The 13,957-nt window shown below is 38.2% G+C and overlaps 1 protein-coding gene across 5 annotated transcripts in view; it reads left to right on the top strand.

Moving 5' to 3' along the window:
- LOC134530282 (C-Maf-inducing protein-like) overlaps nucleotides 1-13,957 on the top strand; it is a 344,834-nt gene that overhangs the window by 178,424 nt on the left and 152,453 nt on the right. For all 5 annotated transcript variants that reach the window (XM_063364992.1, XM_063364991.1, XM_063364990.1 and 2 more), the window contains exon 3: nucleotides 3,222-3,272. In XM_063364992.1, coding sequence (XP_063221062.1) covers nucleotides 3,222-3,272 — 51 coding nt within the window. The remainder of the gene's footprint in view (nucleotides 1-3,221; nucleotides 3,273-13,957) is intronic.

Genomic DNA, 13,957 nt, shown 5'->3' with positions numbered 1-13,957 from the left:
CGGCCGCTCCGAGGTCACATGACGCTGGTCGGTGCGTGCGTGTGGGCAGCGAGTGTAAGGGCGTGGCGCCAGCCCCCCCCCCCCCCCCCCTCGGGGGGCACGCGGCCCGCGGCTCTGCAGCCCGCGGCGTGGCTATCGATCGGCGGGCGTCTCGCTGCGCCGCCGCGTCTCCAGGGACGACGAGCGATACTAAATCACCATTTGCTTCCTCGAACAAAACGGGTCGTTACCTCAACGCCGAAATACCACAACGCCGAACGTACAATAACGCCGAATGCCAAATTGACCGCAACGCCGACAGCTATAAAACTGCTGTGTACCACAACGCCGAAAAATGTTGCTGCGGGGAGAGGGGAACCACAGGAGCAAATTGAAAAAAATAACTGAATGAATTTGTGTGTGTTTCTTAAATGTATCTTAACGCCGAAATACCACAACCTAACCTAACCTAGGCTAGCCTAATCTAACCTAACCTTTGTGGCAGTCCTGCAATTACATTTTTTTCGGCGTTGTGGTAATTTGGCGTTGTGGTACACAGCAGTTTTCTAGCTGTAGGCGTTGTAGTCCATTTGGCATTCGGCGTTATGGTTTTCGGCGTTATTGTACGTTCGGCGTTGTGGTATTTCGGCGTTGTGGTGCATCCCCAAGCAAAACTTTTGCTTTCATTTAAAACGTTATTTTTGGACACACGCAAGGGTTTGGACAGGTTTGCACTGTACTATGTCACAGATAAAAAACCAAAAAACAGCCGATGTCAAATGTTAAGTGCATAGATAGCACAGAGATTTCCGTGGTAAAACCTTGTTAGAACAATGTCACAGCACAGACGAACACAGAGGGCTGACGAGACAGTAAATACGTACAAACAACAACCTTGTGCTACATAAAGATAAACAGAGGAGTCCACATTGTAAAAAAAAAAAAATATTTATATATTGTACTTCAGCCAATACGATGACAGCACATTAGGTTTCTGAAGACATAACAGTTTGCGACGTTTCGGGAACTGAGTCCTGTTCCAGTCATCATCATCATCATCATCATCATCATCATCATCATCATCTCTTTGTCCGTTCTCCATGTTTTCTCCGAGACATACAGTGCAAACCTGCAATGGCGTGTGTGCGAAATAATGTTCTGAATCATTCTTCCCCTTTCGCGAGAATCATTCAAAGAACGCAGGACTTTTGTTTATTTCGAAACAAAACCCATTTGTCGTGTCAAAGGAAGCGGTTTTGTAGTGTGCTCGGGACAAGAGGCGATGGTACAGGTAATCACATAGGTAATAACTGTTCAGTAAATAAACAACATAACCCTTTGACTTATGTTGTATCTGCAATAAATGATGGGTTTCCATGACCATCTAAATCTCCGAGATATGGGCTTGCCGATGTTTTTGACGTGACAACGTCTAATAAATCGATGAACGCCGGCTGCAGGCACGAAAAAGTGTCCCGTTACGCATTTTGCCCCGTTACGCTGTGTCCCGTTACGCTCATTGTACGCTTGCGCCGCATCTATCTCTCTTCCACTCAATTGGAACAACCATCGATTTGACTTTTTCGAGGCACATTAAACTTGAAACACTCCCATTCGTTTCCTACTTTTCCTATCATCGTCCTATCCTTAACAGAATAACAAAGATTGGAAGAAGTTAAATAGCAAACATGTATAAAAGTTATAGTTAAAATAATCTCTTCGTTAAAGTAATAAACATATTTGAATTAATGAGGACAAATAAAAGTATATTTATCAATTAAATTGTAGATTTCATCTCACTCCTTCTTTGTATCCATAAAAAATAGTGATAATTCAATAAAAATGATTCAATTTTATTCATAAAAGTATGCAATCATTTCATCAATGTTTTGTTATGACGTCACGTTAAACTATCGTCCGTAAACCGACTTTACAGACAACCAATTTTTTTTTTTAAACATGTGTGTCTATGTGTACAGAAGTTGGATTCATGCTCAACTCAAAACTAATAAAAATAGCAAGTTAAGCTGTTTCTGTGATAACAGATTCAATTAATGGAACGTGAAGGACGTTGCCGTAAGCCTGTATTGTTTTTTTTTCTTCGGGGTAGGTACTGTTGTTTCCCCAACCAATGCGTTCCTTCGCTACTCCATCCACGTCACTTCACCCCTCATGTCCTCTAGGGACCACCGAGGACCTCAGCAGTCGACATAGAGCCCCGATTGTTCGTTCTAGTAATATACACTGGTGCAGGCCATCCTGGCGTTTTTTTTGCCAGTGTCACCAAAATAACCATTTTTAACTAGGGCCATGCATATTTCGCGAAAAGAAACCAAGGCTAGCTGAAAGTTAAAACACTGTAGCATCGTCTGTATTCCGTGATTGGGCGAGTTTCTTCCAGGTACATGTCGATTGTTAGAACACCAATCACTGTAATTCAGTGCCGAAGCAAACGCGTCCTGAGAGGCTCGATCAAATAATGCAACGACTTCTCTCGCAGACGGCCGCCAATCACAAGGAAGAAACTATTGGTGCGGATAGATCTTGTTGGAATCTAATAGGCGTTCAAATTTATTCGCGAAAAATGCCTGCCCCTATGTATAACGTTGTTAACAACCGAGTCTTCCGTATCGCAAGAACCATGCTTTAGGTGGGCTAGTATAGGTATTGATGTACGTGCTGGTCAGTAATTTTTTTCTAAGTTAAGTACTACGTACTTCATGATTGCGTTTTTTTTAACTAGAGTATTATTATTTTTTTTTTTTTACGTTTGGTCTTTGACAACAAGACCCAGGGAAAATAAATGAGTAAGTTCCTGTGGATAGTGTAGTAATATTTTGGTGAATGGTCAATAGTTTTGAATTGTGGTGCATGTGGAGGATAAACGCATTAATATAAACAAAACTTAATTCCTTTTTTTAAGTAAGTTTTTTATTTGTTCTTAAGTGAAATTTTTAAACCGTTGTGAGTTCTACACTAAAACAGAAAGCTTAAAGATGTACGTGTAAATCTCTAGAAAAGTTAATTTTTTTTTTGTTGACAGTTTTTTGTTTTTTTAATATATTCTAAAACACTGTTTACTTACTTTATTTTTTCGTCAATAAAGATAATCTCGACTAAAATCCTATCTGTGATCATCCTTTTTTTTTTCATTTTTTGTTGCGTCTTTAGTAATTTTTTGCTCATGTAAGTGGCGCTCGTCGCTTATTGTTGAGTGATGTGTGTTCTCTTTCCTGTTGCAGGCGAACAACGCATACGTTCGCGACCAGTGGTACCACTCCATACTGTGGAAGGTGAGTCCTTGCAGTCCCCGGAAGCTGGGCGCTTACCTCGCGTTCCGAAGGTCGCGAGTTCGATGTCGCTCCAGTGCAAGTCGAGACGGGGGAGTGGTCACACTCCCCTTCGCTGTCTCAGGCGCCGGTGTTCCCGTCTTCTGTTCTCCTTCCCCGATTCATCGGCCGTCAGCTTGCGTGTCGCGTCTTTGATTGGCCGTCGAGCATAGAAGAATTAACTATACATGTGTACATTCTTATTTACGATACCTGTACTACATCGGCTTGCTACTCTTGGAGAAGAGATGGGCAAAACTGTGGATTTCAAAGTATCATTTTGTTATGGTTTTCGCTACCGATTTCCCAAGTGTGGAATATACATGTTACTTTTAACATGCTGTGATCGGGAATGATACAGAATATTTGACCGTTGGGACTAAAACTTTATCTTTAGATAGGGAATATTCTTAAATTTTATATTTCCCGAGGTAATAATGGTCAAAATAAATACCTTTTTCTGTTGAAAATGTGTGTGTGTGTGTGTATGTATGTGTGTGTGTATATATATACATTTTTTTAGGCCCGAAATATGTAAATCGTAGTGTTTATCAAAATATATTTTTTTAGTGGTTTTCGAGAAATAATTTACAAATACAAGAATTTATCATGTTATAAATATTTAGCTGGTTTTGGTACACATTTATGCGCCAAAATTCGTAATAATACAGAAAAATCACAGTTCATTTCTTTGATGGCCTACCAGTTACAATATCTTTGTCGCCTATACTAGGTAATAAGTAGTCTCATGTTCACTCACATTATGCTCTGAAGTCGGTAATAAATTACTGTTATAGTCACAATGATACTTGCTTTTTCACAACATGTAGTAACTATATGGGAAAAACAGCAACATGTCACTGTAGCGGTTGTTTTAATATTTCTTAACATGTAGCTACTTGTTACTTCCGCATACCTACAGTACCTACATTTACTGGTTCCACACATTTGATTGTCAAATAAATGCGTGTTTATAAACTGAAAGGACTGCAACGTAGCACAATATTTTGTAATGTCTTGCGTGTCTGCATTTATATTGAAAAAAAAGTCATACGATGCATTAATTGTGCGACACTTTCATTTACAGATTAGGATAGCCACGACATGCGATTACGACAATTTACAGGTTATAGATAAAGTTACGTATCACTGCAAGTTACTTGAACTGTGCTGAAGTTTGAAAATTCAAGATGATCCACCGAAAGGAACAAACAATGGAAAAAACATAATTTTAGTAGAATCCACCCTCGTACGAAATACAGGGAAAGAATAACATATACTTGAGTGACCTCTGGAGATAGGATATGGGTTTTTACCTGGATTTGGTAGGTATAATTTCACATATTATTTCACATTTCGGCAACGTCAGCCACGTTCTACACTCGCGAAAGAGAGAGAGAAAAAAAAAACAGGTTAGAACCCGTCGGTAATCGAACCAGGATCGCTTTGTCAGGAGGCGAGTTGTCTTGCCAGTTAATTGAATTTTTCGAAATTTTATCATTTAATTTTATTGAGCCAACTTAGATGAGACAAGTCGACAGTTGGCTTTCGAGTGTCGGAGACTCGTGCAAATCCACAGCCATGCCTTTAGCCGGGACTCAAACCGCAGGTCGGCTCTCCGGCTCCTCTGCGGGACCTCTCGGGCCAATCAGACGAGCAGACCGTAAGGTCCCCAGCGCCGACGCGACGTGGACCCAGTTGCCCACCGGTGTTCCCGCGCGACGCCATAACGGCCCTGGCGAGGTCGCCACCGGCGCTACTAAAAAGGCGCTCTATGAGGCAGGGTCTTAAAAGGAAGTGTCGAGCAGCCCCGATTCGAAAATGTTTTAGCTCGGCAGCCGTAACTCGGCGAGGATAAACTTGCACTGACAGCTGATGGTAATTAACTGGAACAGGCCAGGTTCCTGGCCTTTTTTTTTTCGCAGTGAGACATCTCGCCGATTGAAAGAAATTTGGAAAACCAGGCCAGATAATTTCTAAACAGATTATTATTGGCATTTATATTTTGATGACATTTAAAAAATAAGGTTCATGTTTGGTCACAGATTTTGGTACAGTTTAAATTTAAGTTTAATTTTTTTTTGTGTTTTTGAAAGGGATTTATCTAATAATGCGATTATTGTACTCTCTCCCTCCACCTGCTTGTTTTTGTTTAAATTTTCGCGTGGCAAGAGAAACGTCTAAGTGAATTTTTATGCTTAACATATTCCTTACTTACGTTGCAGCATATGTCCTAACTTAAAATAAAAAAGAGAATTAAGAGGAAAATCGCACTTTTTTTTTACTCGGATATATAGTGCAAATATTTATGAATCGATCGAAATCAATAAATCAAGACAAATACATGAATATAAAGTGTCTGTTTGTAATTCTTTAATTGTTGCATATTAAAAAAAATTTCCGGAACAAAATTTAATTTTAAAATGAATATTTGCCTTTCTGTAAGAAATAATTTAATTTGTAAACTGCTGATGCTATTTAGTTGAAACCCAAACATTTTTTAGATATATTTTCAAGATTAATTGTGTCTGTATATTATTTTTTATAATTAAAACAGTTACTAAGATATGATAATAATTAAAAACCAAAAAAATCACATAAAGCATTAAAACGTAGAGTTAAAACTTCACTGCAACTTATTATTATTTATATATTGTTAAGAACACGAAAGACCAGACCGCGATGCCAGGTTCGGAGCTGGCTGGCGGCCCTGCACGGAAAAATGACCTCACGCGACATCCACTGACGTAAGGCATGCCACGCCATGCCTGGCCGGATTACAAGGGTCGCTACCCCCCTTCCTCACCGATCGCCAAACATCGTCCTGCCTTTGCGCCGTTATCTATCGCTGAGAGGCCTTGGGGATTCCGCAGGCCGTGCCGTGAGCGAGCGATGAGGGGGACGCACCACAACGCAGAAATACCACAACGCCGAACGTACAATAACGCCGAAAACCATAACGCCGAATGCCAAATTTACTACAACGCCGACAGCTATAAAACTGCTGTGTACCACGACGCCGAATCACCACAACGCCGAAATACATTAACGGCGAAAAATTTCATTGCAGCACTGCCACAAAGGTTAGGTTAGGTTAGGCTAGATTAGGCTAGCCTAGGTTAGGTTAGGTTGTGGTACATTTTTCGGCGTTACTGTATTTCGGCGTTGTGGTAGCTACACAGCAGTTTTCTAGCTGTCGGCGTTGCGGTCGATTTGGCATTCGGCGTTATGGTATTTGGCGTTATTGTACGTTCGGCGTTGTGGTGTTTCGGCGTTGTGGTAGCGACCCGATCGATGACGCTTCGGGCGTGGGGTCGGCGCGGGATGACGTGACTGGCCCCAGGGGCACTTGTCAGTTCAAGAAGGACGCCAGAGACTACTGAAGCTGGGACGCCGGCCTCCGGGGGAGTTCTTGGGGCGGTGCGAGTCCCGCGGACAGTTTTGGTGGCGATAGTGCCGCGGGTGCGGAGAGAGTTCGGCGATAAAGTCCCGCGATGGTTAGTGCCGTGAGTGCCGCAACAGAGTCCCGCGACGGAGTTAGGTGACAGGTTTCTGGCGACAGAGTTCCGCGGGGTGTGCCGTGGAGTTCTGCGAATAGTGCGGACTGTGTAACTTGACAGACACTGAGTGATTTGGGGATGAACATTTTTTTAAGTGCGAGTAATTGGTGGTTAGGCATTTTTAAATAAGATTATTTATTAGTGGTGTAAATATTGGTAGGTAGTTAATAAAACTGTAAAAAAAAACATAATCGGGCTATCCCTTACGGAACCAAACTTCCCCACATTACATAAATCATAACAATATCATAATGTGTGTGCACGCTAATAAACGCGCCATTTAAAAAGAAAAGAATTATATTAAGCTTGTACCCAAAACCACTATAAAGTTAAAAAAAAACTAAATAATTTACATAATTTAAAATAAAAATTTAAAAAGCCACTATTCCTTCAATTTTATATCTGAATTTTACGCTAGTAGCTAGTAGCAAAACAAAAATTTCGAGACTTTTAAATATTCAAAGTTAATTGCAAACTGATAACATGATTTTATTGGCTCACTGCATTAAAATTTATTGCACAGTTGCCACATTAAATATTATAGGATACATTTACAATAGAAATAAGAAACAAGATAACAGTGCTTCTTTGCGTCGGATGAAAGACGCTGAAAATGGATCCTGAATTTACTATGTTTTGTTTTTTTTGTAACGCGAGGAGATTGGACCTCTAGATGTTCGAGGCGAATCAATATTTATGTAAGAAACCTCGAGTACTGAACCTTAGGGTTGGGGGGGGGGGGTTGTGTCAGTTAGTCCCCCTGCGCTCCAGATATAGCCTGTGGCAAGTAACTTGTCTCGAAAGCAGTTCCAGTGGTCTACTTATTCCTTCGCCACCGTTACGCGACGTGAAGGATGTGATGCGAAAGCAAAATATCGCGTTAATGTGAATGAACATGCTGTTTTCACCCGCACGAAAAACAAAGATAAACAATTAACATCCATCAATACTTGCAGATCTGTATTAAATAGGCGTATTTTAAATATATATATATAGATATATATTCAGTTGGAAGAATTCATTGCACTTAACACATTTCAGAGCTTGCGCGGATAAATTTAGTAAAACAACACCATGACAATCAACGAATAGTAATTGCTAGAGACATGTAAAATTCGCGATTTCAAATCCTTAAAGGATAGACTCCATGATCCTCTATGCACTCGTGCAAATTACATCTGCTGATTGGTTGCCGACTCGTAACACCTGTTGCCTGTAATGATCGTGATTCGCTAATTCTTCTGATAAAGATTTTTCATTGGTCCAGAGTCTTTCAGATAAACTGTGGCCCAATCACTGAAGCAAAGTAATGTCAAAAGTATTTGGACTCTATCCAATCGCGAAATGAATCCGCGAATTTTACAGGTGTCTTAATAATTGCATTGCCAGTCCGCAGTCCGACCAACTTTCGCAAACGAAATTCCGACGCTCTCTACAGTAACGTCGCGCACGTGTTGCTTTGCAAGCGACTGTTTGGGAAGCGGCCACTTCTGAGAAGAGTCGAATTAGACACAAGTCGCAGTTAACGGGCTTCGGGCCTATCGGACGCTGACGGATTCGTTCGTCCGGCGCGGAGCTGCATCTCGCGCGTCACGTGGTCGCGGCGGGCCAATGGAGGCGCGGCAAACAAATACGCTCGCGGCCTTCCCGGAACGTGGCCGGTTGTTTTTGCCGGCCCCTCGCGGCCGCAAACCGCGCGCGCGTGTCTGGCCGAGTCTGCCCGGCTGGCCCGTCGGCAGTGAAGCCCAGTGGCTGTCGCAGGGAATATGACAACCCCTCCCCCCCCCTCACAAGTTATCAAACAAACTCCCAAAATATTAGTGAAGATAGAACGTTTCTGCGTGAGAAACAACGTCGCCTTACGGCTACTACTGTCAGCCCATACGTCAGTGTTTAGTGTCAATAGCAGTGTACATTTTTGTTAATACCCATGTTATATTTACCATTTTTTTCTATGCTTTTCACAGCCCTCCATTGCAAAAGATTTTTCTATAACTGCCACTGGAATCCATAGAGCCAATATATCAATACTAAGTGCACAAACAGTGAACACGAGGGGAAAAAAAAAATTGGGTGCGTGTACTTAGGTAAGCGCGTGAGAAGTTATACTTCTTTGGCATCATTAAAAAATAGTTTTTAATTTCATGCAAAAATAGTGCGTGGAGTCCCTCCGCGCGGAAGAAGTGAAACTTCGTAATGTGGAAATGAAAATAGGAAGGGGTAGAAATTGATTTTTAGTGAAATAATATTATATCAAATCAAACTAAAAAAATAAAATAAATAAATTTGTAACGATTCATAGATTAATTTTCAGAGAGAGAGAGAGAGAAAGAGAACTATTGAATGTCTATAAAACTAACTTTTTTATGAGAGCAGATTTTAATGAAATAAATCATAAAATCATTCCACGATAAAAGCTGTTTATTTAATTAAGCGGACGGGTTCGCCCCAAGGAGAATATTGACGCGGCGAGACCTCGTGGACATAGAGAAATGACACACACTCACTATTTATGTGTCTATGAAACATGATTTTTTTCTGCAATTTAAATTGTAATATACAAAAAGGGTATTGAAAATTGAAACAAATATGGCGACAATACAAACGGTCAGAATCCTTATTTTTTTTTTACTCTCTACTGAGTTCCTTACAAAAGCGCGTTCGAGTGCCACGCATTCACTCTCGCTCTGTCTCTTTCTATTCCCCCTCCCCAGGAGCGTTAAACGTTTAACGCAACCTTGTTGGAAGTCGCATTAGAAGTATAACTTCGAAAATCGTAGTATTCTGAATCGTAAACTTGACAAAGCGATTTTTTCATGATTTATAGTGAGATAAACGTATAGTAAAATAAATAAATTAAGTATATTATTAATAATATGCCTAAATGCTAACCTTTCGTGAGGTGTGCAATAAAAAGGTTCAAATTTGTATAAAAAATCTGTACGGGAAAATAAATATTTTAACTTCATGTGAAGTAGCTGACACGATTTTTTAAAGTTATACTTCTAATGCGACTTCCAACAAGGTTGCTATAAACGTTTAACGATCCTGGGGAGGGGGAATAGAAAGAGACAGAGTGGGAGTGAATGCGTGGCACTCGAACGCGCTATTGTAAGGAACTAAGTAGAGAGTAAGAAAAAAATAAAGATCCTGGTAGTTTGTAGTTTCGCCATATATGTTTCAATTTTCATTACCCTTTTTGTATATTACAATTTAAATTGCATAAAAAAATCATGTTTCATAGACACATAAATAGTGAGTGTGTGTCATTTCTCTATGTCCACGAGGTCTCGCCGCGTCAATTTTCTCCTTGGGGCGAACCCGTCCGCTTGATTAAATAAACAGCTTTTATCGTGGAATGATTTCATGATTTATTTCGTGAAAATCTGCTCTCATAAAAAAGTTAGTTTTATAGACATTCAATAGGTCTCTCTCTCTCTCTGAAAATCAATCTATGAATCGTTACAAATTTATTTCCTTTATTTTTTTAGTTTGATTTGATACACTATGATTGCACTATTTTTGCATGCAATTAAAAATTATTTTTAATGATGCCAAATAAGTATAACTTCTCACGCGCGTACCTAAGTACACGCACCCATTTTTTTAGCACTTAGTAATTTTTTATTAAACTACATAATTTAAGGATTGGTGATTAAAAATTACCCATAAATGGGGTTTGGTGTTCCGGTCGTGTAGTGTTACAATGTTGACTCTCTTTTTCCTTCCCTTAACGAGGCCTCACGTCCCCAACACGCGCTGGGCGAAGGGTCTAAGATAACCAACAAATTAGAAGCAAACCAACTGCTTCCAAAGCTTAATTTTAACCCCGCCCAAATCGGCGATATCGAGAAAAAAGTAATAAAAACAGAGATTAAAGCAAAAGTAAAAATATCATAGATTAAAACCAACAGATTTGTTTGCATTAGAACTGCAATGAAATTCAAATGGAATACAAACCTTATTTAAATAATGTGTAGTAACACACAACTTATAAAATTTCATACATCCCAAAAATCACTGGCTGTTAACAAACTTAATACTGTGAGTATGAACGTTTTAGGTAAATTTAAATATTAAATACGTTTAATAATAACATTAATTTTCCCAAAATAAAAAAAAAACACATAAATATGCTGATATGTTATAAAGAGCCTTAAATTTGTTGCCCGCAACACCTTTAATTTAAAACAGATGGTTCTAAACGTCTTTGAGTCAGGTACCATTATCTGGGGCAAACAAAACATCAAACAGTAATAAAAATAAAATTGCAAGAGCTTGTTCACATATCTTCTCAAACCCAAGGTTGATTTCGCAAGTCCACTTTTTTTCTCACTGATTTTTGCCTTGTATGCAAATCGTAGAACAGTACCCGACGTGGCGTAACGTAATTGCAGTACGGTACGATTTATGTTAACGTAATTTTGTAATAATAAATTAGCGTAAACATAAAGTTTTAAAAAATGCAATTTGCAACCATTAAAACTCGAGTAAAACCAGTTTCTATGCAAGAACTAAAACAAATCATTAAATAATCTATATGACAAAAACGACTTTTTTTAAAAAATATTCTTGCTTGAAACGTTAATAAACCTTCGCGGAACTGGCTGCTGTTAAAATAATTGCACCATAAAACAGTCAGTTCGATTTCAAAAACGGTTGACACTGATTTCTGGTAACGTTTATTCGCCGGTGCGTGGGGGGATCAACTTAATTGCTATGGCTGACTTGTGACCACAGTAAATGAAAACGTGGCGTCAAACATCGGGAAGCTGCACTCATCCGAAATTGCACGCAAGACTTTCAGAAGTTCGTAACGAGCCTCCTATCTGTTGCCCGTTTCATTCAGCGCTGGCCCCTACGTGTCCATTCGGAGGCGCGGAAGACTGCCATACTGGAAACTACCATAACGATGGTATTCCGCCTGGTTTCTTCGAAAAAGGCGGAAAAGTAACATAACGGAAAACTACCATAACGAGACGGAATTCTGCGATATTTTCTTATACACTCCTACACTCCATGGAATGAGTACAGCAGCATTGCTCTAAATTTAGTGTATAGAATACTCGGTAGGTAGCGCTGTCAACCCTTTAGCTGTTTCTCATGTTAACATTAAAGCCTACAGATAACGCTTCTGACTGTCACAGTTGCATTCACAAATCACCGCATAGATCGCGCACTAGTAGAAACAAATGTTTCAAAAAATTTGCTATAGGGACCAGCACTGTATTCTTATTACGACGATTTGTAAAAAAAAAAATTATAACATTATGGCACTTTCCCTCCTGTTTTGATGGAGGCGAAGGAAAAGTACAGTAATGGAAAACTGCCATAACTTAAAAAGGGCAAAGGGGAATCCTGCCAAAATTTCTTAAACATTCTACGGAATGAGTAAAACGGCCTTACTCGTAAAATCGTAATGTAACTAGCTTCATATAATTTACATTTTTCCACAGTGGAATAAATAAAATAATTGTAGATCATTATTTAAGCAAGTGCATATCCAACGCAAATATTCAAGTGTTTTCTTGTGTATTGTTTTCATTATTTGGGTGATAGAACACAAAAAACTCAGATATTAAGGTTTTTACTATCCATATTAAATTATTTAAAGTCTACAAAATGTATTTTTAAGATGCTGAAATGCGATGAAAATATTTTTGTGTAGTGTAGAAGGCACAGGTCAAGCAGCACAGGCGCTCTAGGGGAGACATAGGCTCGTACATCGAATGTTGGTGAGCTTTGCACAGGCTTGCAGTCTTTCAAAAATAAACTCTGCTAAAATTGAAGTATTTTTTTTTTTTTAGAAAATTAAAAATATTACTATGCGTAGCATATTATTCTGCTTCATTAAAAATGTCATATCAAATTGAAATTCAGTTTTTTGTATCTTACAACACCTATAAACGAATAATGACACAAATTAACAACAAAAACACATTAACACAAGACATACACTGATACATATGAATAACTTTGCGACAAAACACGAAACACAACACACAGATAGATAAAGATTGATAAAGTTCGTGTTAACTAATTGGTTACTTTGGTTTTCACAAAAATCTTAAACAGAAATTAAAATGGTGTATACAAAATAAATATGTAGATTAAAAAAGTTAAAATAACTTTTTCTTGAGTTTTTTTACCAATGAATGTTTCTAGATTATTCAAAAAGTGTTATAATTTTTTACACATTTTATAGTTACTAATGGTTTTAAAAGTGTCACTAATTCTGTAATTGCAAGTTGTAATTCTTAATCCAAACCAAGATATTATGTCTGAACCAACAAAAATGATAATAAAATATATGCAATAAAAAGTGCATCACTGATTGAACGTCTAATAAATAGTTAATGCTAATAGTTTGTATAGGAATGTAGCATATACGAAATAATTTAAATGCCTGAAATTTTAAAATATTAATGGAAGAAATTTTTTCTCCATACTTTCAATTGTATTGTAATTAAAATTAGTTGATGCAGAGAAAGTTTTATATTTAATAAGACCTAAAGATCTTCATGTGTTGTTAATAGTATTAACTACATGTTGGTAAAAATAAATAATAGTTTAAAAAACTAAAAAACACGCTTTATATAGAAAACCAAACTAAAAAATAGAAAATAAATTTTAATAAATTTGAATTAAGAATAGTGTAAAAATTTTAATAAATATAAATTAATAATAGAATTTGAGTAGATATTGGCTGCTTCTAAAATATATATCCAATATAGCGTGTTGAAGAACTATAGTACTCAATAATTTCAATATCCTGCTATGAAAATCAATATATTCGGGAAGTCATTGATGTTTATTCTAACTCAGCATATCTGATTGGTGACCATCCTTTGTTTGCAAATGTCTCACTAAAATGTTTCTCCCATTTGTTCCAGTCCGATTCCACTGTAAGTTTCATTTGCATGCAGTTGTACCAAACTACACTGGTGTATTCTAAGAAATGTTTTAAAATTTCTATTTTCTTTTTGTCTTCTTTGATTAGGAAACGTTCACATTCTTTGTTGAAATCTTTAATCCACTGGTAAGCATTTGAGTTTCTGCCCGTGAATTTCTCACAATCATGAAATCTTT

This window comes from Bacillus rossius, chromosome 3, assembly GCF_032445375.1.
Source record: "Bacillus rossius redtenbacheri isolate Brsri chromosome 3, Brsri_v3, whole genome shotgun sequence".
Lineage (NCBI taxonomy): Eukaryota > Metazoa > Arthropoda > Insecta > Phasmatodea > Bacillidae > Bacillus > Bacillus rossius.
The sequence above is the reverse complement of the archived record's forward strand: the minus strand, read 5'-3'. Positions and strand labels throughout refer to the sequence as shown.